The sequence below is a fragment of the Phyllobates terribilis genome, unplaced genomic scaffold, assembly GCF_046119375.1.
Source record: "Phyllobates terribilis strain yellow unplaced genomic scaffold, ASM4611937v1 Scaffold_13__5_contigs__length_258822181, whole genome shotgun sequence".
Classification (NCBI taxonomy): domain Eukaryota; kingdom Metazoa; phylum Chordata; class Amphibia; order Anura; family Dendrobatidae; genus Phyllobates; species Phyllobates terribilis.
The window spans coordinates 186,278,613-186,306,384 of record NW_027362773.1 but is presented as its reverse complement, the minus strand read 5'-3'; the positions used below and the strand labels follow the sequence as shown (position 1 = coordinate 186,306,384).

Genomic DNA, 27,772 nt, shown 5'->3' with positions numbered 1-27,772 from the left:
TTGGATGCTCTTCCAGCTGAAATAATTGCTGGCGTCGGCGGGCCCCCCTCCTGCATGGACTCGATTGTGGTCGCACCCTCTGTTACCGCGATCATTATGCCCCTGATCCTGAGACCATTCATGTGTTGGGGATTTTCATGGATGGAGTGGGCTCACTCACAATTTTACCTAAGTACACATCCATGAATAAAGAATGTGATCTAACATCCTCCAAGAGTAACTTCTTTCAATGATCCAGGAGCAATTTGGCGATGAACAATGCTTTTTCTGGCACGATGGAGTCCATGTCAAAAGCCAAAAGTGACAACTAAGTAGCTCGGTGAACAAAACGTTGACATTTTGGGTCTATAGTCAGGAAACTCCACAGATCTCAATCCCATTGAAAACCTGTGGTCAATACTCAAAAAGCGGGTGTAATTGAGGGATCCTGCCAAAACAGAAGACTTTTATCCAATGTGTATGGAGGCCTACGTAAATTAAACTCCTCTCAGAAGGCACACACTTACTTGACAGGAATTATTCTCATTTTATGGAACTTACAATTACTGTACATGTACATTTTTGCTCTCACATTGACAGTCAATAAAAAGTTAATGTATATGTAAAATATTGTTTTAATACATAATTTTATAATAAATTATTAGCAGCAGGTTATGTTACAACTATGTTACACCAAATAGATCTGTACATGTAAGGCTTAGTAGTCAACTATCATATTAACAACATGATGATACTATTGGCCCATCGCCTCATACTGGCTTCCCAAGTAAGTAAAATGTTCTTTTTGTCTGTGGTGATAGTCATCATGTAGCCCAGACCTTGATAACAACTGCAAACATAATAGTTACAATGAGCAAGTAGACGATAAGGACGAGCCGGTCCACTACCATTGCAGCAAACAACCAATCTGACTTGGCATCATCCTGATCCTTCGAGATCTTCATTTCCTGGCGGATCTTGAGAACTTCTAACAATAATCTCTTTAGCAGTTTCACCTCTACAGGAATTCTTGCGTCTCTTTGTGAGTCCATTTTTGTCATCTCGATTGACATGCACGTCTCATTTTTCTTGTGAACTTTATTATCTGTAAGAAAGGAAGATAGGTAACCTGGAATATTTTAACAAAGGGCTAGATAGAGAACATTAAATGAAGAATATACTGGTCCTCTATACACATTAGATAGTTGTTGGGTGTACGATGGTTTGGCTGACAAATATTTTCTCTGACTCCACGTACACAAGAATCGTTGGCTTGGCCCGGTGCTCCTGTGTTCTCTAAGAAAGTCTATGTGGCTTCTCTAGCTTGTTTTCTGGAAACAGAAGGATTGGTCCATTTGAAATCCAGCGTACCGGGTCCTTCTTTTCGTCAACATCACCTGTTGGGGAAGAGTCGGGTGGCTCCCATGCAATTTGGCTGTCAGCTGATTGCGCCAACATCAGTGGTTTCGGACTACTTTGTGTGTGTGTATGGGGGCCTTACGGCACTGTACATATGTCAGAGTCATGTATATGTATAGTGTATTATAGCACATGGAGTCCCTGTGGCCCAATACTGTGGAGATTTAAAAAGATGATGTACTACCATATGGTTCCCACAAATGGCATCAATATATAGAGGTAGATCCAACATGTCTATGGTAGAGTACATGTGTAGTATGGCTTCACATGAATAGAAAAATCTTCATATGAGTGCTGTAGTATGTCTCCGCACAAATAAGGCTAGGAGATATGGTGATCCAGACAATCCTAGGACTAGCTTTGACTTTCAGTTTTGCCTGCAATGAATGACAACTCTCCCATGCAAACTATTTTAGGTTATGCATCTAATTGAAACCTACTTTCATCTTTCAACTCACCTTTTTCTGCAGACTCCATAGAATCCAGCTTATCTCGCCGGGAGGCTTTTACTTTGAAGAGCAGAATTCGTGCTAAACGTTTCATGATCCAGGTTTTTATCCAAGTTGGAACGTTTGGCAGGTTTTCTGATAACATTAACATATAGGATGTTGCAATGGAGCCCATTATACTCAGAACCATGACAGCGAGGCATACACAGCAGAAAATACCTGATAAAACGCAAAAAAGAAAACGTAAATCTTTATGTAAAATTAAATAAGAAGGTATAGACCTGTATATTCTCCATCTTCAATAACCCAGAGCATTATATGGTGATACTGTTGTGTAACCACCAAGCTCTGTGGCTCAGTATTGTGTAACCACCAAGCTATGTGCCTCAGTATTGTGTAACCACCAAACTCTGTGCCTCAGTACTGATGTGTAACCACCAAGCTCTGTGCCTCAGTACTGTTGTGTAACTACGAAGCTCTGTGTCTCAGTATTGTGTAACCACCGAGCTCTATGCCTCTGCATTGTGTAATCACCAAGCTCTGTGCCTCAATGCTGTTGTGTAACCACCAAGCTCTGTGTCTCAGTACTGTTGTGTAACCACCAAGCTCTGTGCCTCAGTATTGTGTAACCAAAAAGCTCTATGCCTCTGCATTGTGTAATCACCAAGCTACGTGCCTCTGAATTGTGTAACCACCAAGCTCTGTGCCTCAGTATTGTTGTGTAACCACCAAGCTCTATGTCTCAGTATTGTTGTGTAACCACAAAGCTCTGTACCTCAGCATTGTGTAACGACCAAGCTCTCTGCCTCTGTATTGTGTAACGACCAAGCTGTATGCCTCTGCATCGTGTAACCACCAAGCAATGTGCCTCTGAATTGTGTAGCCACCAAGCACTATGTCTCAGTATTGTTGTGTAACCACAAAGCTCTGTATCTCAGTATTGTGTAACCACCAAGCTCTCTGCCTCTGCATTGCATAACCAACAAGCTGTATGCCTCTGCATCATGTAACCACCAAGCAATGTGCCTCTGAATTGTGTAACCACCAAGCTCTGTGGCTCAATATTGTTGTGTAACCACCAAGCTCTATGCCGCAGTATTGCTGTGTAACCACCAAGCTCTATGCCTCAGTATTGTCGTGTAACCACTAAGCTCTATGCCTCAGTATTGTTGTGTAACCACAAAGCTCAGTACCTCAGTATTGTGTAACCACCAAGCTCTCTGCCTCGTGTACCCAAGCTTTGTGCCTCACTATTGTGTAACCACCAAGCTTTGTGCCTCACTATTGTGTAACCACCAAGCTGTATGCCTCTGCATCGTGTAACCACCAAGCTATGTGCCTCTGCAATGTGTAACCTCCAAGCTCTGTGCCCCAGTACTGTTGTGTAACCACCAAGCTGTGTGCCACAGTATCAAGCTTTGTGCCTCAGCATGGTTATGTAACCACCAAGGTTTGTGCCTCAGCATTGAACTGTAACTGCCAAGATCTGTACCATCGTTGTGGTAATCCAATAAGCTCTGTGCAATTATCCAGCTTGTAATAGGTACCTAGATCTCTATAAATGTATGCCACCTCTATGGATGAGCTTATATTGGTAAATCCTTTAAGCAACCCTCTTAGTCATGGTCCCCAACAAAACATTTGTTCCATATCTTAAAAAAAACAAAATCAGAAAGCATACCTAGAACCGGAGGATTATCTGAATTGGGGAGCATGTTATTCAGAATCAGCAGAAGCACGGAAAACCCTAGCACCACGGTTATTTTGAATCCTAGTCTCTCTCCAGTTCCTATTTCAATAAACATACTAGCGATGTCCAGTATAACCATGAAGCATGCCGGGATGATGAGGTTTATGATGTAAACCACGGGAGCTCTTTTTATAGAAATCTATGGAAATTAGATAATATTGAAAACTTAAAATTAGCAAGAAATATAAGAAGAAAGGTCATATAACCTCATAATCCAAATACTACTTGAAAATGTGCTGAAATAATATGATCACTGCCAAGTTGGATAGTAGTACCGCAGTAAACAAATGTTTTTAGGGCTGGTATCGATGTAGAGGAAATATGTTGTGCATCACCTTCCCCAACAAAAGTGTTATACTATAAAGTAATTCTAGGCATGTACATAAGATTTTTATTTGCAGATCCAATTGATATTGACATGATCTATCCACAATGTTTAAGGGGACAGATCAGTTGCCCCTGGATAGGACATGTTGTATTTGAACATGCTCAATCTTTTGTCGCAGCAGTGGCAGGAGAAGCCACAGATGTTTGGCAGGCCATATCCTTCTGATATCTTGTTACAAAGTAGGCAGATCACTTGATATTTTCTTATGAAGGAGGCAGATCACTGAATATCTTTTTTACAAAGAAGGCAGATCACTGAATATCTTTTTTACAAAGAAGGCAGATCACTGAATATATCATTACAAAGGAGGCAGATCACTGGATATACCATTACAAAGGAAGCAGATCACTGGATATATCATTACAAAGGAGGCAGATCACTGGATATATCATTACAAAGGAGGCAGATCACTGGATATGTCATTACAAAGGAGGCAGATCACTGGATATATCATTACAAAGGAGGCAGATCACTGGATATATCATTACAAAGGAAGCAGATTACTGGATATATCATTACAAAGGAAGCAGATCACTGGATATATCATTACAAAGGAAGCAGATCACTGGATATATCATTACAAAGGAAGCAGATCACTGGATATATCATTACAAAGGAAGCAGATCACTGGATATATCATTACAAAGGAGGCAGATCACTGGATATATCATTACAAAGGAGGCAGATCACTGGATATATCATTACAAAGGAAGCAGATCACTGGATATATCATTACAAAGGAGGCAGATCACTGGATATATCATTACAAAGGAGGCAGATAACTGGATATATCATTACAAAGGAGGCAGATCACTGGATATCTTGTTACAGAGGAGGCAGATCACTGGATATCTTGTTACAGAGGAGGCAGATCACTGGATATCTTGTTACAAAGGATAGCAGATCACTGGATATCTTGTTACAAAGGAAGCAGATCACTGGATATCTTGTCATAAAGGAGACAGATCACTGGATATCTTGTCATAAAGGAGACAGATCACTGGATATCTTGTTGCAAAGGAGACAGATCACTGGATATCTTGTTACAAAGGAAGCAGATCACTGGATATCTTGTTACAAAGGAGACAGATCACTGGATATCTTGTTACAAAGGAAGCAGATCACTGGATATCTTGCTATAAAAGAGACAGATCATTGGATATCTTGTTACAAAGGAGACAGATCACTGGATATCTTGTTACAAAGGAAGCAGATCACTGGATATCTTGTTACAAAGGAGACAGATCACTGGATATCTTGTTACAAAGGAGACAGATCACTGGATATCTTGTTACAAAGGAGACAAATCACTGGATATCTTGTTACAAAGGAAGCCGATCACTGGATATCTTGTTACAAAGAAAGCAGATCACTGGATATCTTGTTACAAAGGAGACAGATCACTGGATATCTTGTTACAAAGGAAGCAGATCACTGGATATCTTGTTACAAAGGAGACAGATCACTGGATATCTTGTTACAAAGGAGACAGATCACTGGATATCTTGTTACAAAGGAAGCAGATCACTGGATATCTTGTTACAAAGGAGACAGATCACTGGATATCTTGTTACAAAGGAGACAGATCACTGGATATCTTGTTACAAAGGAGACAGATCACTGGATATCTTGTTACAAAGGAAGCCGATCACTGGATATCTTGTTACAAAGGAAGCAGATCACTGGATATCTTGTTACAAAGGAGACAGATCACTGGATATCTTGTTACAAAGGAAGCAGATCACTGGATATCTTGTTACAAAGGAGACAGATCACTCGATATCTTGTTACAAAGGAGACAGATCACTGGATATCTTGTTACAAAGGAAGCAGATCACTGGATATCTTGTTACAAAGGAGACAGATCACTGGATATATTGTTACAAAGGAGACAGATCACTGGATATCTTGTTACAAAGGAGACAGATCACTGGATATCTTGTTACAAAGGAAGCCGATCACTGGATATCTTGTTACAATGGAGGCAGATGCCTGTATATCTTGTTACAAAAGGAGCTACTGTAGATCACTGGATGTCTAAGAACAATGTTTAAACGGAATCTGTCAGCTGATTCATGCTGTCAGCTAATTCAACCATGGGCAGCATGGATCAGATACTTCGTTATTGCAGCCGTGTGTGTTTTAGTCTAAAACATTGTGTTATTTCCGAGAAAACATTCTTGGAAAAGTCGGCCTGGGACCATGTGTCTTGAATGGCTGTTAAAAGGAAGGTCGCTCCCTGGTGATTTCTGCCTGTCCTGCTTCCCAAAACTGACAGGTCTCTCCTTATATACACAAACTGTATAGGGAGCATTTCAGAGTAAAACATACAATAAATAATAACATTAAATATAAATAAAAAATAATAAATTTAGAGCCAGCATCTGATTTATGCTGCATTTGATTCAGGTTGCCTTTAATACTGGTAGAAAATCTAAAATGTATACATTATCTGCATTGTCTATTCTGCCCCAGTCCAGATGACTGCCAATTTTTTTTATTTATTTTACTTATTTATTTTTTTATTATTTTGTTTTGTGCTGCATGGAAATTGCGGCAGAGGTTTATTAATGGGAGGTTTGCTACTTTGGTTATTTCACACCATTTTAAGCTGTTATAAACAATCACAAGATTGGACAACCCCTTTAATACATTTTTGTACGTTTGGTGTTAATAAGCATTAATGTGTTCAAGAAAATTCACATATTTTCTGGTTTTAATATATTTCATAAGCCATAATTAGAAGCAATTAAAATCCATAAAATATATGTTCTACTTGTTGACAGTTTTCAGTAAAAATGTTATTTTTTACAGACTCAAAATTAAATGAAAAACAAATGAAAACATTAAATTATTTGAGAAAAGTTAGAAGTAGCCTGAATGGTTAAATTTATTGACCATATATCCAATGCAATCCAAAGGCGGAGTTTCACCATAGCTTATCCAGGGCTCAAACTGCTCTTAAAAAGTAACTGTTTTTTTTTTTCCATAAATCAATAGTACATGTAAAAATAGGAAACTTTCTAAAATATCTTATTAGGGAAATCTGCTTCTTTCTCCTCCTGGACTGATCATTCTCAAAATTTTCAGTTCACGAGCAAGATCTGTATTTAGTGAATACAGACTTTCCCATTACTAGGATACGAGATGACAGTTGGTGCTTATATAGTTCTATGGTGAACTCTTAACTGTCATTTCAGGAGAACTTGCAACAGAATGTCTGTCTCCGCCTCTAGCTCCCCCCCTCTCCATAGAATTTTAAGAGCACCAACTGTGATCGCCTACCTCAGTAACGTAATATCTCTCAGAATACAGATTTTACCTATGAACGGAGAGTGAAAGATCAATCGAGGAGGAGAAAGAAGCAAATGTATCTGATAAAATATATTACAAAATTGCTTATTTTCACTAGTGATGAGTGAGTATGTTCGGTTAACCCTTTCGGCGAGTATACTCGGGCGAGTACCGAGTATCTTCAGTGTACTCGGTGATATGTTTGAATCGCTCCCGTGTGCATGATTTGCGACTGTTTGGCAGCTTTAATACATGTGAGGAATGCTTGTTTCTTTTGCATTCCTCACATGTATTAAAGCTGTCAAACAGTCGCAAATCATGCACACAGGAGTGATTCAAACATATCACCGAGTACGCTGAAGATACTCGGTACTCGCCCGAGTATACTTGGAGAAATGGTTAACCGAACATACTCTCTCATCACTAATTTTCACGTGTAATATTGATTCAAGGAGTAAAAATTAAAATGACAGTTACTCTTTAAGGTCACAATACACATTATGCTAAAGTCATCCGAACCGGTGGATATCGGCAAGATTGGCAGAGAGTCCTATGTGTATGGGGGGCTACCAACTGTCCCCCAACAGTAGATGCGGAATTTCAATTTAATGCCAATCCTTTTTGTTTTGTGCGGAGAAAAGTTGCTGTCAGAGAACACATTAGAGCTTGGGCCGAGCCGAATGTTTTGGTATATGGAGGAGTCAGGGGAGAGATCACGTATCTAATGTGTATTAAAGCCTGTAGGTTAGAGGTAGATCACACCTTTATACATCTTGTGACACTTGTGCTTCTGAGGGACATGGCCATTGCAAGGAAGCTTTCAAGCAGTCTCTTACCTTATATATAACTTCGCTGTAAACATCATTTTCAGTATCAAAAGTTGTGTTTTCCACAGTGATGTCCAATAAGAACCAATCTCCTTTACTGATGAAAATGTCATAAGAATTTTGATAAACCTGTGTGGAATTGGACTTTGCCACCATAACGATGTCCTTAACTAAGAAGACACACAGCAGAGAAATTAATTTAAGATTTTTTTGCTAATACAGTATCTTGTATAACATAACCACAGCCAAAATTAGATTAAAAAGCTTGATTACCAAGGGAAATTAACAGATCTTATGATCAGTTATTAAAAATAGCCTGTCACTTGCTCAAAAAAGTTTAATTAAATACCTTATTAAAATCCCTGATCTCCCCTGATTCTGCCTCTCTTTTCCATTTTGCGCTGCGTCGCTCCATTGCAGAGATATTCACATTTGTTTCTTGTGGAGCGCACTATGTGAAATCTCTGTTTCCAGTCCAACGGGACGTTTCATCTCAGTCTCCTCTGGAGGTGTGTGCTTTCACCCCTCTCTTCCAGTTGCTGCCAATCACTGCTCAGCAGCTGATCCAGCAGTCTGTCAGTCTTAGTGTCTGCCAAGCTATGATTGAGAGGGAAAAGTACATGCCTCCAGAGAAGACTGAAGAAACACAGCTGAACTACAAGCAGAGATTTCACATATTGTGCTGCAGAAGAAACAAATGTGGATATCTCTGCCCTGGAATGACACAGCACAAAACTGAAAATAGTAACAGAATCAGGAGAGCTCAGAGATTTTTACAGGGTATTTAACTTTTTTTTTTCGAGCAAGAGACATGTCATCTATAAATCAATAGCAACTCTGTCTGTAGCAGAAAAGGAGTATGCAGTTACCAGGGTTGGACTGGCTCTCCAGTGTATCAAAAGTTTAACTAGTTGGCCCAGACTCTGCACTCCTGCCTAAAACCACTTTACTAAAATGTCCAATGAAGGCTAAATCACTGTTGGTAGAGGCTGCATGGCGATAAATTGGTGGGGTGCCATCATAGCAACATGGGATAAAAATAGGCTGGGGAGACAATGAAGCGCAAATAGGGTCTTATCCGGATGTAAAATCGCGCTGCCAATCTCCCACCAGGCGATGAAAGAAAAGTGAAGAGTATTTGGAAGCGGTGTTTATTTGTCAACGCGTTTCGAAGCATTCAACATATAGTGGTTTGTCCTGATGAAGAAGTGTTGTATGCTTCGAAACGCGTTGACAAATAAAAAACATTTCCAAGTACTCTTCACTGTTCTTTCATCGTCTGATGGGAGATTGGCAGGGTGATTTTAGATCCATTTTTCCATTTGTCTACATCATAGCAACATAGTCAGAAAATATCAAACTTTTGAAAGCTCCCAAATCAACATAGATGGAGTCTTCAGAAATAATATGGTCATTCAAATGGTGTCCTTCATATGGTGCTATATACACCTCTTGGCATTGCTACATCAGAAGTGATGACTGTCTGCAGCTCTATATAGGTGCGTTCAATGACATCATCGTATTGCACAAAGCTACTTTATGTGGTAGGATGCAAGCTAGAAAACTACTACCTAGAAGGCAAATGGTGGAGCAGTGAGTTAAAAACTCGCTTGCTTGTGCAATGAGCCGGTTCTGGAAGATAGACGTCCAGGAGCATGTGTCTCGTGAGAGCTCCCCATAATTTACCACTGCGCTTATGTGACCTATTGTCAGATTCTGTGAGCAGGAAGCTATGTTACTCTTGTGTACTAGATGTCATCTGAGTCTCTCTTCTGGTTGAAATATTTCAGTCAAGTGAAACACTAGGAAAGACGTACATTATTTCCAAGAAATTTACCATGACTGGCGGCACATTGTGTGAACCGCGCACCTGACTGTCCCCCAGGGGCGCTTACACCAGATTTATGAACATGGTCAAATCCTAATGACTATTTTGTTGTAAAGGATAATCACTAGTGATGAGCGAGCACTAAAATGCTCGGATGCTCGAAGCTCGGGTCGAGCACATTGGAATACTCGGGTGCTCGACCCGAGCAACGAGCCCAATGTAAGTCTATGGGAAACTCGAGCATATTTCTGGCGGTTCCCCCCGGCGGTCTGTAGAAGGTCAAAAATTGCCCAAATCGATGGGAAAAGTGCTCAATTAAACGTCAGGCAGGCAGAATATATAGGCAGACAGGCAGGCAGGGTATATAGGAGGGTGCATGAAAAACATAGCAGGGCACTTGGAACACACTAGTGCCCTCCGATTTTCATGCACCCTTCTCTTTAAAAAAGCCGGCCGGCAATTCATCAGCGGCATACACCGGTACCCGACAATTTAGAACAGAAAGAATAGAGCATCACACATAGATTAGATAGATAGAAACATGTCAGTCACATATATAAGAAGTACAGTGACAGTGTTGGTTACTGTACTTGTCATTTAGTGTTAAAGGATTTATTAAAAAAAAATAGTAGTGTTTTCATGCACCGTCTCTTTAAAAAAGCCGGCCGGCAATTCAGCATCGGTACCCGACAATTTAGAACAGAAAGAATAGAGCATCACACATAGATAAGATAGATAGAAACATGTCAGTCACATATATAATAAGTACAGTGATAGTGTTGATTACTGTACTTGTCATTTAGTGTTAAAATAAAGGATTTATTAAAAAAAAAAATTAGCGTGGGGTTCCCAGTAATTTTAGTCTCTAGCGGAGGTTAAGCAGACGGCTGGGGCAGATGTTTGAAGCCTGGGAAGGGGGTAATACCCACAGAGCTTCCCAGGCTACTAATATCAGCCCCCAGCTGAATACCTAGCCTTTGCTAGCTATTAAAATGGGGGACCCAAAAAAATGACGTGGGGTCCCCCCTATTTTAATAGCTAGCAAAGGCTAGGCAGACAGCTGGGGGCTGATATTAATAGCCCAGGAAGGGTGCCATGAATATTGGCCCCCTCCCAGGCTAGAAACACCAGCCGTCAGCCGCCCCAGAAATGGCGCATCCATAGGATGCGCCAATTCTGGCACTTAGCCTCGCTCTTCCCACTGCCCTGTAGCGGTGGCAGTGGGGTAATAGGGCTGGGGCTGATGTCAGCTTATAATGCCAGCTGACATCAAGCCCAGGTTAGTAATGGAGAGGCGTCTATAAGACACCCCCATTACTAACCCCATAGTCAAAGTTAAAAAAAAACACAAACACCCAGAATAAAGTCCTTTAATTGAAATAAACACACAATTCTTTATTGTTCTAAATTAAACCATACTTACCATCACGCCCATTCCAGCTGAAGCCAATGTCTTCTGCAATAAAAGTAAAATAATAAACCAACATCATCCTTACCTTTCCATGGTTCCCAGGACAGCTTCAGCTCTGCTACATTCACATGACAGGCTGGATGGCAGCCGAAAGCTGCCATCCAGCTTGCCATGCCGCAGACACTGAGAAGCGCAGGCATGCTTGCGCTCCTCAGTGTCTGGCTGTGACGGCATCCACATGAGCTGAGTTCATGTCCAATGAACTCAGCTCACCTCATGCACGTCACTGACAGCGTGGGAGAATTCTCCTGCGCTCAGCGCTTGAGCAGGAGAATTTTCACATGCTGGGATGGCATTGAGATGACAGGCTGGATCGCAGCTGAGCGCTGCCATCCAGCTTGTCATCCTTCAGAGACACTGCAGAGCGCAAGCATGCCTGCGCTCCGCAGTGTCTATGAAGGATGGCAAGCTGGATGCCGTCACAGCGAGACACTGAAGAGCGCAAGCATGCCTGCGCTTCTCAGTGTCTGCGGCATGGCAAGCTGGATGGCAGCTTTCAGCTGCGATCCAGCCTGTCATGTGAATGTAGCAGAGCTGAAGCTGTCCTGGGAACCAAGGAAAGGTAAGAATGAGGTTGGTTTATTATTTTACTTTTATTGCAGGAGATCGTTGGCTTCAGCTGGAATGGGCGAAACCGTAAGTATGGTTTAATTTAGAGCATTAAAGAATTGTGTGTTTATTTCAATTAAAGGACTTTATTCTGGGTGTTTGTGTTTTTTTTAACTTAGACTATGGGGTTAGCAATGAGGGTGTCTTATAGACGCCTCTCCATTACTAACCTGGGCTTTATGTCAGCTGGCATTATAAGCTGACATCAACCCCAGCCCTATTACCCCACTGCCACCGCTACAGGGCAGTGGGAAGAGCGAGGCTAAGTGCCAGAATTGGCGCATCCTATGGATGCGCCATTTCTGGGGCGGCTGACGGCTGGTGTTTCTAGCCTGGGAGGGGGCCAATATTCATGGCACCTTTCTTGGGCTATTAATATCAGCCCCAGCTGTCTGCCTAGCCTTTGCTAGCTATTAAAATAGGGGGGACCCCACGTCATTTTTTTTTTGGGTCCCCCATTTTAATAGCTAGTAAAGGCTAGGTATTCAGCTGGGGGCTGATATTAGTAGCCTGGGTAGCTCCGTGGGTATTACCCCCTTCCCAGGCTTCAAACATCTGCCCCAGCCGTCTGCTTAACCTCCGCTAGAGACTAAAATTATGGGGAACCCCAGGCTAATTTTTTTTTAAATAAATCCTTTATTTTAACACTAAATGACAAGTACAGTAATCAACACTATCACTGTACTTATTATATATGTGACTGACATGTTTCTATCTATCTAATCTATGTGTGATGGTCTATTCTTTCTGTTCTAAATTGTCGGGTACCGATGCTGAATTGCCGGCCGGCTTTTTTAAAGAGACGGTGCATGAAAACACTATTATTTTTTTTAATAAATCCTTTAACACTAAATGACAAGTACAGTAACCAACACTGTCACTGTACTTCTTATATATGTGACTGACATGTTTCTATCTATCTAATCTATGTGTGATGCTCTATACTTTCTGTTCTAAATTGTCGGGTACCGGTGTATGCCGCTGCTGAATTGCCGGCTTTTCATGTTTCACTGTGAGCACTGTTCCCATCGATTTGGGAAATCACTGTAATGCCACAACCACCATGGCTGTGACATTACAGTGAGTGGCAGACAATCCCTCCATGATTGGTGCTCTAAATAGCGCCAGACATGCAGTGAGAGGACCCCAGCTTCCGCTCGAGCATCTCGAAAGTACTCGGCGAGCTCCGAGCATCTCGAGTACTGAGATGCTCGGGCGAGTACCGAGCAGTGGCGAGCATGCTCGCTCATCACTAGTAATCACATATTTTTATTCCACCTACAAATTAAATGAATTGCGTTCATGAGTGAGGACTCCTTCAGTTGACTGTTAGATACGAGCAGTGTCAGACTGAAGAACATTGGGCCCACCAGAGGATTTGATTCTGAGGGCCCACCTTTCTCCCCCACTCAAGAGCCCCATAGCAGCTGCAAGGTTTGCACTATGAACTCTCCTGAAGGAGAAGCCAGGGCCCACCGGAGGATTCTCCATTTCTCTGGTGGGCCAGTTCAACCCAGGATACGAGAAAAAAAGAACAATTTTTCATCAGTGTGCCAGATCTGATTTTTATCAATTTTTGGACCGTATGTCAATTTTTACAATGTGGCATCCGTTTATGCAAAAAAAAAAACTAAACACATTTTTACCTATTAAGCAGTAAAAAATGGATGAAACACAGACGACATCTGCATGCTCTCCATAATTTTCATTGAACCATTGCAATGTATTAGTGAGTTTTGTCCATTTTTGATCCAGTCTCTTTTTTAGTTATTGTGGACACCAAAAGATACAAACGTGTGAACAGAGTCAAAGACTGTAATGGTTGTGTGTTCTATCCATGAAAAGCACAGACAGACTTTTGACTTTTTTTTTTGTTAAAACTTTGTGCCATGATTTATGGAAGAAGATACAATACCTGTATGGATATAAGGACCAAAGCTCAAAGAGCAGGTTTGGGTATCAAAAGGGAACTTGAAGATGTCTAGATTGCAGGAACTAGTGATTCTTAGTGGCATTGAACTTTTTATGGTGCCATCGCTGGAAACGCTGTAGTATGGGATAACTGGAGAATTGCTGTTAGATTCCGTCCTGAAAAAAAGATGCGCCGGGATTTAGAGTAAGAGTTCGCTCACACCATGCTATATTGGGCACTTTGTTCTAGAAACGCTTTGCCAAATGTTCCTATATAGCTGCTTGTAATTGACTTTCAATAAAAGGGAAAAATTTTGGCCCCCTCCACAACTTGTTTGAAAAGCAAAATAAAATCGTGCTTTACTCCTTTACGCACCCTTCCCGGTTCCAGACCTAACTCTCCGCCACCGCTGGTGGTGTCTGTTATTGTTTGCAGCGTTGACATCAAGTTAACACTGCAGCAGCCAATCAATGAGCTTAGCGGCTCTTTCTATCAACTCTGAAAGGGTTGCTGAGCTCAATGATTGGCCTCAGCGCTGATATCACCTAGACAGTGCTGCAGCCAATCAGTGATCTCAGCTGCCCTTGCAAAGTTGACAGTAAGAGCCGCTGATCTCATTGTTTGGCCGCAGCGATCTCGAAGTGACATCAGCGTTGCAGACAGTAACGGACATTGGGAGCAGCGAGCGAGACTTAGCGTCAGACCAGGGGAGGATGAGTAAAGCACATTTTTTTTAAACAACCTGCAATTGGGGGACAGGGATTTTGCGATACCTGATGTAGTTATGTTAGAAAGCATAGTCAACTGTGCTAGTCAATAGAGTTGAGTCAAAGTTATGATTGCTCATCGTAACCGATTTTGCACCTGTATTCTGTAAGCTTATACATGCATAGACTTAAAGGGCTTTTCCAGTACATTGATGTTGGCCAATCTTTAGGATAGGCCATGTTTACCCAAAATAGCACCAGCCATTATGCAGCGGTTGTGCCTGTTAATGTGGCCCCCCGTATCTCAGTCCCCATTGAATGGAACGAGCTGTAGTAGCAGTAAGTCTGCTCGTGGTATTAACACAGTAAAGTTTTATACCATAAAAAGTAATTTTTTGTATAGCCAGTGGATGCTTTATTTTAGAATTATATGGGCACTAAAACAAATTGGGCTTTGTTCACCAATGAGACTTAAATCTAACAATGTGTGGCAGATCCACACAGTGATTGTCAATTGGTGGGCTTAAACCTCCACCATTCTGCCTGAAAATTTACTGTTGCATGTGATTGAGGTTACGGAAACCAAAACATCAGATCACACCCGAACTTGTGTTAGTCTATGGGGCTGTGCACATGTTCGTTTTTTTAACTTGGACACAGTCTGTCCTTGGAAAAAATTGCTGAAAGCTCATTTGGTCCGATATTTGGATCGCACTCTGCAGTGTAAGTCAATGAGTCCATTAGAAAAATCATCACCTTTCTCAGAACGTAGTGCCGACCATCTCTGCTGGTTTCGTGAGAAAAATCAGACTGCACTCGGATGACATCTGAGTGCAGTCGGATTTCGGAGCACAAACACAATGGAGAAGATGGAGACATTTTTTTCTCCATCTTCTCCTCATCTGAGAAATTTGGATCACACTATGCTCAAATTCTGATCAGATTTTGGTCTGCGTGTCATTTACATAATTGGCCCAATTGTCTGAGATGAGAGAATCGACGGCCATGTGCACGAGACCTAAGGATAAGCCATCAATATCAAAGTCTGAGAAAACCCCTTTAACAATTGTAAAATTTCTTGCAAGACACTTACATTTCATAGATGTATAGATCCGGCAACCAAAAATTATTGTTAGGAATTAACATATTTTTAATGCCACAGAAGTCATCTGGTTCCCATGATAAAAACTCGTTCTTCCATGCCTGCGGTACAAACATAATATGGTAACTATATGTCACTATAATAAACTGCACCAGGTAGCGGCTTTTCTTTTGCTTTAAACATTGCGTTTTTTGACAGCATAAAAAAACATAGGGCTCGATTCATTATTGCATTTGCAGCTTTTTTTTTGCCTAGTTTTTAGCATTTTTTGCCGGCTTTTCATTTGCACCTTCTTCTATTTTTCTATTCTTATCATTGTGGACAAGGTTTAGAGTTTCCAGATGCTGGGCACGATCGTGGCCTTTAAATGACTAGTGAATACCTACTGTACATACAAACTGATCGGCGATCTTTTCAAGACTACCTGTCACCAGTCAAGAAGTAGCCAGGGGTTTTTCTTTTATTGTTTTCTGACTGATTCCCTGAGTATTCAGTTTTTTTAATTTTTTAAATCCACCATATGGTTCCAGAGATATGGGCTTTTTTTATTTTTTATTTAGTGCTACTTTTTATGGTCTTTCTAAGTAGGCATAGCTCACAGGGTAATTATGCAGTGAAAACTAAAGACACTCCCCCGAGGATCCTGTGAGCGAAAACCATAAAAATTAGTACCATCTTCATCCACTGAGTCATTGCATCCATTGGTTGCATTATAAATGGGAATTATTCATCGAAAAATAAAACCCTGGGGACCTGACTATAGAGCCCTGGTGCACGAACCCCCCTATAAAAATCACTGTTCAAAAAAAAACCAATCACAAGGTCTAACTTAGCTAGTGGCTATCCAAGCCACATGGAGGGCACCGAAGTACCATAAGATTTGTCCAACCAACAGGGTTGCCCAGTTAGGTTTCTTTAAAGGGGTTGTCCACTACTTTTACATTGATGCCCTATCCATAGGATAGGGCATCAATGTATGATCGGCCGGCGTCCCACACGCGGCACCCCCACCGATCAGCTGTTATCGGCACCGACGTCGGCAGCCGCAGGCCGGAAGTGCTCACCTGCGGGGCTCCACCGTCAAGTGGTAGTGGCCGCCGCGGTGTACTGCACATCTGCCTCCCATTCAATTGCATGGATAGGACATCAATATAAAAGTAGTGGACAACCCCTTTAAAGCGGTTGTCTCATCTGATTGCTACAAGGTAAATGTAGATTAATGGCTGTCCATGAGATTGATGGATGTCTTGAGTGTGGAAGACCCTGCTCTATGATGTCTACATGTCAAGAGAATATGGAAAGAGGTTATCTTCATAGCTTTCCAAGGACCTTTCATAAGAACGTATCAAGCCCTTCTCATTACATCTCGAATGGTTGTTCATTGCTAATTATGCTACAGTTTATACCATAATATACATTTTATTCAAGGTATCAATTATAGAGAAAACCATTAGATCAATATTGGTGACCTCTACGTACTAGATATGGCAAGTCATAGATGAATACAGCGATAATGGTCACTGAGAGTGTGATCTCTTACCATGTTAAACCAGATATATGTGGTCATGATCTGCAAGCTGGTGTCCTGAAATACAGAGAATTAAAGATAAATTAATGAATGTCTTAAAGTGATCCCATCATCCTCATTCCTCAACATCTGAGAGGTAGAGAACGTTAGACGATGAGATATATATTAAGCAACTGTACAACTAACTTGCAGTTTCTAGCAGCCTCCATTCACCTCCTATCCTTGTTTCTCTCTTTTTCATTTATAGCTCGATGGCACGGAGACCGACCGCCACTGCTGTCTTGGCGCAGTGGCTGAACATGCTCAGTGCTTACAAGCTCTTTTCTATCAAGCTTGTAAGAACTGCACTGATTCTTCTTGTGTGCAGTTACAGTGTCATCCCAGAAAGCTCCAGGCTTAGAGGCCCCATACATAATAGGTAGCTGTCATCCAAATAAAGGTTCGGCCAATCGTTTGGCCGTGAGCTTTCTCTCTTGACGCCGCCATACACAAGAGCAGGTGTGCAACCATGCTCTCCTGTGTTACCTATGACAGACATAACTGGCGGTAGCTTATCTCACAAAGAACAAAAGGATTAACAGTCCGAAATTGGACACGAGGAATCCTTATCTCTTCCAACATTATCTATCAGGTTATCGTTGGAAGGCCCCCATACATATTAGACTGTCGGTCCAGCCTATCGATATTGGTGGGTTTGGCCCCAATTACTCTACTCTGAATTGGGACCTTTACTGCTCTTCCGATGCTGCAGAGTCAATTTTGCCTCATTTTTAAACATCCAGCACCAACGCTTAAAGGGGTATTCCCATCTCCAAGATCGTATCCCAATATGTAGTAGGTGTAGTGATAATAATAATATTAGCAAATACCTCCAATTAGAAATGTAGTATAGTTTTTCTGATTCGCTATGTCTCTTTCCTCATGTGCAGGCATTGCAGGACCTTAGGTATCCATGTTTACGACCACTGATATAGTGACAGTTAGCTAGTTGCTAGTGGTCGTAACCATGGATACTTGAGGTCCTGCAGTGCCTGCTCATGAGGAAATAGACATAGCGAATCAGAAAAACTATACCACATTTCTAATTGGAGGTATTTACTAATATTATTATTATTACACCTACTATATATTAGGATAGGATCTGGGAGATGGGAATACTCCTTTAAGGTCATTAAAACCCATATTATGGGCTGATAAAGCTCTCCTAATACCTTCTTGGGGTAATCCTGCTGTCAGGTTATGTTTAGGTTTGTTATGGATTTTTCTGAGGTTTTCCTGTGGACCTGCTGCAAAATCGCAAAATTTTCTTTTCTAAGATTAAAATAAAAAATCTACTAAATTCACCTCACCAGGAGCCAGAATAGGTGATTATAGTTTTATTTTTGCACCAAAAACTGAAGTATAGAAGTTATCACAAAACACAAGGAGTATAGAGGAGAGGTATTACACTTCTGGGATCTCTGAACTATCAGTAGGATGAGGATCTAGAAGTCAGACCTCCACCTATCAGCTGTTTATTCTATATCCTACAGATATACCTGTGACCGGTTAGGGTCACACCAGCGTAATCGGGCCGATTCTCTTGGATGAGGAGAAGATGACAATAAAAATTATCCATCTTCTCCATTCTGTCGGTCCGTGAAAATGAGACTGCACTCAGATGTCATCCGAGTGCAGTCTGATGTTTTCCACGGACTCATTGACTTGCATGGCTGAGTGCGCCCTGAATATCTTATCCAACTCGGGCATGCTGCAATTTTTTTCCCTGGACCAGCTCGGCCCCATAGAATAATATTGATCCGAGTGCGATCCGATGTTTTGTCGCATTGCACTCGGACCGAAAATACAGTCGTCTGCACGAGACCTTAAAGTAATGTTTTGCTCACTTTATCTAAGATTTTCACATGGTGCTTGTGACGCGCCCCCTGGGCCAGTGCTGTAGGGAATACCCGGAGCCGGATCTCGAATGGGGGTAGTAGTCCTTGTGGCGGTGACCCGGTCCGTGCCCAGGGTGTCAAACTAAGTGGCAGTCTATGTCAACAGATGTTAACTTGATTGTCGACTACGCCACCCGTTGAGTGCGGCTTTGAAGCCGCCGCTGCAGAGCAGTCCACTGAGGCCGGTGGTATATGTGCAGCAGTGATGGTATAACCCCCAACGGGAGGGGTATGGCCTCAGGGCAGAAGGTGTAGATGATGGGGGTTGTGAAGATGCAGAAGGGAAGACTCAGAGTCAGGAGATGCAGTTCAGGGCTTTTACTTACTGGTGTTCTTTTTGGTCACTCTGGCCTTGAGTGACCACCCGAGCCGTGCTGCGTCCACCAGGTCCTGGACTCGGCCAACCCCCAGGCAATTCCGGAGCGTGGTCCTGAGCTCCTTTCTGACTCTCCCTTCCTCTGGCCGTTCCCACCAGGGATCCACTTTTGGCCGGCTCCCTCGGGTCTCTTGGTGGTCAAGCCTCCTCTGGGCTCCCTGACCCTATGCTCGGTGTGCCTTTCTAGTGGATTTGGTGAGGGTCGTGGCAGATCCTGCCCACAACCTCCGGTTCCTGGTTAAGGTTCATTTTGGCCTCTGCCAGCTTGGGTTCCGGTACCCTTGTGCGCCAACCCCTCACCCTTCTGTCCTTATTCTGGGATCTTGGGGTTCCTTCTTGTGTCCTCTCTGGGTCCTTCTCACTCCTCTCTCTCTCTCTCTCTGCAGGCCTTGCTCTGGAGCTGGGCCCAGCCGGAGCCACAGCTCCCTGTCAGCCCTCCTGGCTGAGCTCCTCTGCTCTTCTCCTCCTGCCTGAACTGAACTGAACTCAACCCTGTTCTAAGATGGTGCCCACCTTATATACTCCCTCTATGTGTGAGCTCAGGTGACCAGCACCCAATGAGCTCCTATCTTTACCCAGACTACTCCCCCTATCTGCCCCTACACTACTGGGATGTTCCACCCCCCTCCCACTCCAGCCAGGGACAGACGCTGTCGTACCTGCACATAAACTGGTGGGAGTACCGTCGTTCTGTCCCCCGGAAATGGGATGTATGTAGTGCATGCAGCCTACTAGCTCAGTTCCACACTCCATCCTTACCCGGGAGTGGAATACCACACCTCTGGCTTGAAGTGTAACACCCCTGTAGCAGCCGAGTCCTCAGGGTGCTACATTCCCCCCTGGTAAATCACAGCACGTCCTCGGGCTGTAAAAGAATAAAAACATCCACAAACATACAATTTTTTTTCAAAAACATCATAAACATATAAAACAATATATATATTATCAGCATAAAACTTTTTCATATAAACATTCTTGTTCCTCCGGCCACGGTGCAACTTGTGACCGGGTAAAGTGCAACAGTCTCTTGTAGTAAAAACAACAGTTTCCTATAAAACCGGTAGGGGGCGCCTTAGGAAGCGCAACTATATACAAGGGGAGGTATGGCCGCTCTCAGTCCTCGGCCAGTGGGGAAAAGGGATGGCTGCTCACAGTCCTCAGCCTGTGGGGAGATGGGACACACTGGAACAGTTCACTGGTCCCAACGGGGACTATATTTTAACTTAGCAGCATGGCATATACCCTACGGGTAACTATATACAGTTTCAGTTCACCTCTTAATGGTGACGATGCCCTCCTGCTCCTTCCTGAGGGTAGGCTTCAGACCCGTCTGGGTCCTCTTGACCTTCCTCACACCGCAACTCCTCTTCCGTCAGGCGATGTACATGAAGTGCATAGGGTCCTTTGGCACACTGGTGCCGGGTAAAGGTGACCTCATCACCCAGGTAAAGGTCACGACCTCGGTGTCCCTCCGGTAGGTGGGACTCGACATCTCTTCTGGTCACGAAGACGTCGCCGGGGGTGTGATGATCTCGAATGAAGCCCCAACCGTGCTGCAACTGGAATTTAATTACAGTCCCGGGGGCACGGGGACCGTGGGCTGCACGGGGGTTCCTCCTGGTCCGGCTCTTCTGTTCTGCACTTTTTATTTGCAGCCGCTGCTCGCGGACCCGCCTCTCTCTTCTTTCTCGGTCAAAGGCTTCCAACTGCTGGCGGCAGCACTCTGCACGCTCCGCTGCAGCCGCCCGGGTTTCTTGAGTGAACCCGATGAGGTCTCCTCCTGCGGGGTCCCACTCAAACTGCGCCTCCTCTAACGAGAGCGGGGTCATCTTGACGGGCGCCGGAGCCGGGATCAGGGGCTCATCCAGAGGTCTTTCTTTCCGGAGTCGGGGATGGTGGAACTCCGGTGGCCACACAAAGGGCTGCCCATCCGGGCATGTGTGCTGGGCAAATAGGTCTTCACCCAGGTGTGGCGCTGTGGACGTTGAGGGCGCTGTTTTGGTGGCGGCGCCCGGGTTCACCAGGCCTTGCGACCAGGCTTGGGGCACCCTGAATGTAAAGGGCACCGTGAAGACGGCGGCGCCCGGGGTTACTTGGCCCAGCGACCAGGCCGGTGGCTCAGTGGAGGTAGAGGGCGCTGTTGGTACTGCGGCGCCCGGGGGTACTCGGCCTTGCGACCAGGCCGGTGGCGTCTCCTGCTTTGTCGCACTCTGATTTGAGGCGCGTGACGTCACGGGGAGCGCGGCCGCGGCTTCTGTTTGAGGCCTAGTCGGGAGCGGTGACGGTGCAACGTGAGTGGTGAGTGGGGTCTCGGGCTCTGCGACGGGGAGCGGGGGTAGGCCTACGGTGGCTGGGCTTGGGGTAGTGACGTCCCCTTTACTTGCCTCCGTCTCTTCGGCTCCCTCTGCGGCGTCGTCTCCGGCCTCCGTCCCTTCTGCATCCTCTTCAGGGGCAGGCGTGCTCCTCGTTGCAGGTGGTGTGCTCCGCTGGTGGGTTCCAGCCTGCTGGGCCATCTCTCTGCTCCATGCGGCCAGTACGTCCCGCTGCACTCAGGCCATCCTCTGAGCCAAGCCCTCCAGTGCGGTCTGTGCACGCTCCCGGTCTCTGGGGAGCTGCGCCAGGATCTCCACCAGGCCTTCTGGGGTTGTCGCTTGCAACAGGCTCCTGACCACTGGGTCGGTGCTGCCTGCCTCTCCCTCCATCTCCGGGTACGGCTCCTCCAGACTCCTCCAGGCTGCTCCCATCTTCTCTCTTTTGTTCTGTCTACGCCCATACTGAGGGCGGTCCTGGGGCAACTTGGTGATTGTCAGCTCCAGGGGCAGACCTACCACGCTGATGGACATCCCAAGCATCACAGTCTCTGCTGGTGGGGGTGGTCTTCGTTTTTGGCGCCATTTTTGGTCCTGGCCCACGATGGGAGGTGGCCTCTTGCCACCCTCTGGCACGCCCATAATGGCGTCCGCTCTGCCAAGGCGGGAAATCTTCTGAAATGGCGGGAATCTTCTCCCAGTGGCGGGAAACTCTGTGGATGGCGGGAAAAGACTGCAGATGACGAGCAAATGGCGGGAACCGATCCGAGATGGCGTCCGATGGCGGGGACCCTCCGGAACCGGCGGGAGACTTCTTTTTGAGGTAAATGCGAACTTTTCTTCAGGCACGCAGTACCCGATGGTTGCGGGCACGTGATCCTGCCGACTACGCCAAAAGTTGACGCGCCCCCTGGGCCAGTGCTGTAGGGAATACCCGGAGCCGGATCTCGAATGGGGGTAGTAGTCCTTGTGGCGGTGACCCGGTCCGTGCCCAGGGTGTCAAACTAAGTGGCAGTCTATGGCAACAGATGTTAACTTGATTGTCGACTACGCCACCCGTTGAGTGCGGCTTTGAAGCCGCCGCTGCAGAGCAGTCCACTGAGGCCAGTGGTATATGTGCAGCAGTGATGGTATAACCCCCAACGGGAGGGGTATGGCCTCAGGGCAGAAGGTGTAGATGATGGGGGTTGTGAAGATGCAGAAGGGAAGACTCAGAGTCAGGAGATGCAGTTCAGGGCTTTTACTTACTGGTGTTCTTTTTGGTCACTCTGGCCTTGAGTGACCACCCGAGCCGTGCTGCGTCCACCAGGTCCTGGACTCGGCCAACCCCCAGGCAATTCCGGAGCGTGGTCCTGAGCTCCTTTCTGACTCTCCCTTCCTCTGGCCGTTCCCACCAGGGATCCACTTTTGGCCGGCTCCCTCGGGTCTCTTGGTGGTCAAGCCTCCTCTGGGCTCCCTGACCCTATGCTCGGTGTGCCTTTCTAGTGGATTTGGTGAGGGTCGTGGCAGATCCTGCCCACAACCTCCGGTTCCTGGTTAAGGTTCGTTTTGGCCTCTGCCAGCTTGGGTTCCGGTACCCTTGTGCGCCAACCCCTCACCCTTCTGTCCTTATTCTGGGATCTTGGGGTTCCTTCTTGTGTCCTCTCTGGGTCCTTCTCACTCCTCTCTCTCTCTCTCTGCAGGCCTTGCTCTGGAGCTGGGCCCAGCCGGAGCCACAGCTCCCTGTCAGCCCTCCTGGCTGAGCTCCTCTGCTCTTCTCCTCCTGCCTGAACTGAACTAAACTCAACCCTGTTCTAGGATGGTGCCCACCTTATATACTCCCTCTATGTGTGAGCTCAGGTGACCAGCACCCAATGAGCTCCTATCTTTACCCAGACTACTCCCCCTATCTGCCCCTACACTACTGGGATGTTCCACCCCCCTCCCACTCCAGCCAGGGACAGACGTTGTCATACCTGCACATAAACTGGTGGGAGTACCGTCGTTCTGTCCCCCGGAAATGGGATGTATGTAGTGCATGCAGCCTACTAGCTCAGTTCCACACTCCATCCTTACCCGGGAGTGGAATACCACACCTCTGGCTTGAGGTGTAATACCCCTGTAGCAGCCGAGTCCTCAGGGTGCTACACTTGTAAATGAGCGACCACCAAGGATCCAGTCCTAGTAGAAGGGGCTCTCGTCATCACCAAAATGTAACTAGTTTGCATCTGATCACCAAAAAAAGCCAATAAAAAAAAACATTCTTACCAAGCTGATGACGGTATACAAAGACAGGTCTATAAGGACAACGGTAGGATCATTCCAGTTCTTCACTGGCCGCACATTAGAGCCTGGGATATTTGTAATGTTGTCCAGTACATTTTTGTAACTACAGGTATTTCCACAGCGACATGTACCTGGAAAAGTTTAATAATTTATATCAGCAATTAATAAGTCACATTAAAGAGGCGTCCGCGCCAAACATTTTTAGTGGCTGTGTCTGGTATTACAGCTCAGTCCCATATTTAGGATTTTAGGATTTTAGCTCCACCCTGAGGCATGATGGGAGTTCATATTCCAAAATGGTATTCACCAAAACCTATAGTTTTGCATGTACGTACTATTGAATAGATGAATGTTTCTTGTATCATTGATGTAAAAAAGTGTGAGATTAGGAAAGAAGCCAAGAGAATTGGGCTGAGTTGCAGTTGCAGACACCGCACTGTAAGAAGTATCTGGTTCTGAAATTGTTTAGTAAGGTTGTCTGGATATATGATATCAATGATATATCCTCAAAATAGGTCATGAATATAAGATCCATGGGGGTCAGCTGCTATTAGCTCCGGCGATTATGAGGGAGCAGCACTGCGCAGCTTTATTCATTGTGTAGCAGCAGCTGCCGAGTCCTGCAGATCAGAATAAAACAACCTGCCTGTGAACATCTCCAAGGAGGTAAAACTCCTGGACAATTCCCCAAAGATGTGACCATTGTCTAATATCATATAAGACCTTTGGAAACAAAGTGTTATTTTTGGTTTACTAAAAGAATAAAAAAATTATATATATTTTGCAGAAGTTCTGCCCTCCATACATATGGGTTTGTAGAATTCAGCGATAATTAGAAAACAGCCTTGGACAGTTTGGAGGCTGCCATGAAAAAGCTAAAGGTATGCTACAAAATCCAAAAATGAGAAGAAAAATAATGTAATTGTTCAGGTGCCGATTGCTGTGACTGTACTACTAATACAACACACACTGAGCGCCATAAGATGGACATTGAATATACTAATTTTCAACTGCTACATTGACTAAACAGAAAATTTAAGTTCTAAAAAGCACAGTTTGATCAAATTGTGAGAGCCCATCTGCCGGTGACAAGTGGAACTTTTTAGATGGGAACCTACGCTATCAGTCTCACCTCTTCTGGAGCTCAGCTTATAAATTTAAAGGACTGGTAGAATTCAGTGATAATTAGAAAACAGCCTTGGACAGTTTGGAGGCTGCCATGAAAAGCTAAAGGTATGCTACAAAATCCAAAAATGAGAAGAAAAATAATGTAATTGTTCAGGTGCCGATTGCTGTGACTGTACTACTAATACAACACACACTGAGTGCCATAAGATGGACATTGAATATACTAATTTTCAACTGATACATTGACTAAACAGAAAATTTAGGTTCTAAAAAGCACAGTTTGATCAAATTGTGAGAGCCCATCTGCCATCGACAAAGTGACCTCTGATTAGATGGGAACACTAAAAGCAATTACATCTTCGCTGAGAATAAGTCAAGTAACAGTTGCAAATATCCTGCAGCAAGTGAGTAGCAATAAATGACAGTTAATAAAACTACATACATACAATATTCAGTGTGCATGGGCACCAGACAGTAGTAGCACACATTTTACCACCTACTGCTGTTGCAATCACAATTAATCCCAGGATATATGTTTAATTGAGAACATGCCTAAATTTACAAGAATAAAGTAAAGTTTTCTCAATTGGTTAAATTTACCCAATTTTGGGAGTTGATTGAATAAGTCATGTATTAGAACTATTAATCAATCACTTCAACCATACTTTTTGTACCTGCTGCCCATAGGTTGAATACAGACTGCACTCTCCTATCTCCTGATGAACTTGAAGGCAATTTTTTTTAGGAATATAAGAACTAAGTTGGATGTGTTCTCCAGTAGAATTGTAAAATTTCCAAAGGTAATCTCAAAAATAAAAGTTTTCATCCCAAGGCTGGTGGGACACCATCGACATTCTTACCGACCCACTATAACAAATGTTCTTTAGAAGGAACTTACCGAGAAGAATGACTGTGAGCGGCACTATAAGTTCGCGAAGGGACATCCTTACGTGATAGCCAGTCACTGTTACATCTCACATCTCTGCTTGTGCTCAAGGTTTTGTGTTGTCTTTGGAGTGGGAGGGATTCAAATTGACTAAGAAAGAAAGTCTTCAAAGTGGAGAAACCGGTTTAAATGGGAAAAATCTTGTGATCGTGGAAATCAAGTTAAACTATTTTGCACCTATGGTAAGTAAAACAATCATATTTTATCAACACCCTTTTGGATCAAATTTTAGTAAACCTTTAATTATTTTTATCTTTTTAGTACTGATATAAAATGCACTAAAATAGTGAAATCATTTGTGCCGCAACCATGTTGGCACTAATCAATGGTGGCATTCTCTTGTTCTTCAACTTTAAGTCCCTCATGAGATATAGGGACAGATTCATTATTGTATTAATGACTGTTTTTAGTCTTTTGTACTTTTTTGAGTGTGTTATATTCATCTTTCAGTTTGAGCCTTTTTAATGTTACATTTTTTATGTGTTTTCGGATGTTTTTGCCTGAATCATCATTAGCAAAATGTGGTGCAAATGTACTTCAGTCCCTCTTGGAAGTGATTTTGTATACACCTGAAATTTTGACATGATTTTAAAGGATCATGCGACTTTTGAGCTAAAAATTCACAAAACAGGTTAAAGACAAAAATAAAGAGCATTTTTGATTTTGTCAAAAATTCATCAATGGCGTGCCTGTTTTGATGAATTTGAAAAAATTCAGTGAATACCACAACACAAAAATAAGAAAATGTAATTAAAATAGTCCCAAACGATGAATCGTGCCATAGACTTTCCCAATAGATTCATCATTGGTATCCCTAGAGTACGCCGCTAAGGAGGACAAGTTTAAATGTGGAGAACTGATGCGTAAGTCCTGATAGCCAAGAATCAATGCCAGGAATGTGGCGAGAGAAGAACAAAAATATTATGGAACATCTAAGATGTAGTAAGAAGACGGAAAAAATTAAACATTAAAAAGTTCTATAGAAAAGTTCTTGCTGTACATGTACAGAATGATTAATGATTACAATACACGTTACTAGACCACCAGTGCGGCACATTGTGGATTTCTGCTCTTTAGGCTAAATTCTTTAAAAATGACCCTTGTTAATCTGCTGTTAATCGCGGGAAACATTATGGGCTACTTTTCCAGTTTAGCAACAGTATTGTCCGGCTGTTTCTGTTTACACGCCATGTTACGAGGAACATACTATATCTGAACATCTATGTGACGTCAGACAAAATTTATCGAGAAAAACTTCAGTAGTGCCCTGGAGCTCACTCTTTGTCACGCCTAACTTACAGACCTATTATTAACTGTACAGTTTAACATAGGTAAGGTTTTTTTCCTAAAAAAACAAACACGAAGTATATTATAAAAAGGAGTGGGAATTTTAAATTCTTAACTTATTACACAAGAAGACAATCTTCGAATGCAAACAAGGGCTCACAGTCTACAAAGGGTGGGTGAGGATACAGTAGGTGAGGGTAGAGCTGGTCGTGCAGTGAAGTTTACTGCAGGTTGTAGGCTTGTCGGAAGAGGTGGGTTTTC

The 27,772-nt window shown here is 43.7% G+C and overlaps 1 protein-coding gene across 1 annotated transcript; it reads right to left on the bottom strand.

The window, feature by feature from the left end:
• Positions 1-803: 803 nt before the first annotated feature.
• On the bottom strand, positions 804-26,222 carry LOC141174640 (5-hydroxytryptamine receptor 3A-like). The gene is made up of 9 exons (XM_073659572.1): positions 26,177-26,222; positions 24,133-24,281; positions 17,276-17,320; positions 15,727-15,836; positions 13,930-14,102; positions 8,116-8,276; positions 3,529-3,736; positions 1,857-2,066; positions 804-1,084 (listed from the first exon to the last, which is right to left on the bottom strand). The coding sequence occupies exons 1-9, from the start codon at positions 26,220-26,222 to the stop codon at positions 804-806; spliced, it is 1,383 nt and encodes a 460-aa protein (XP_073515673.1).
• Between the last annotated feature and the right edge of the window lie 1,550 nt (positions 26,223-27,772).

What these genes read in the sequence shown, in the direction of transcription:
- LOC141174640 (XM_073659572.1), bottom strand. Translation starts at nt 26,222, where the DNA reads ATGTCCCTTCGCGAACTTATAGTGCCGCTCACAGTCATTCTTCTCG. An exon ending in CATATATCTGGTTTAACATG is followed by an intron (nt 15,837 to 17,275) that starts GTAAGAGATCAC and finishes TTTGTACCGCAG; the next exon opens with GCATGGAAGAACGAGTTTTT. An exon ending in GATCTATACATCTATGAAAT is followed by an intron (nt 14,103 to 15,726) that starts GTAAGTGTCTTG and finishes TCTTTTTTTCAG; the next exon opens with GACGGAATCTAACAGCAATT.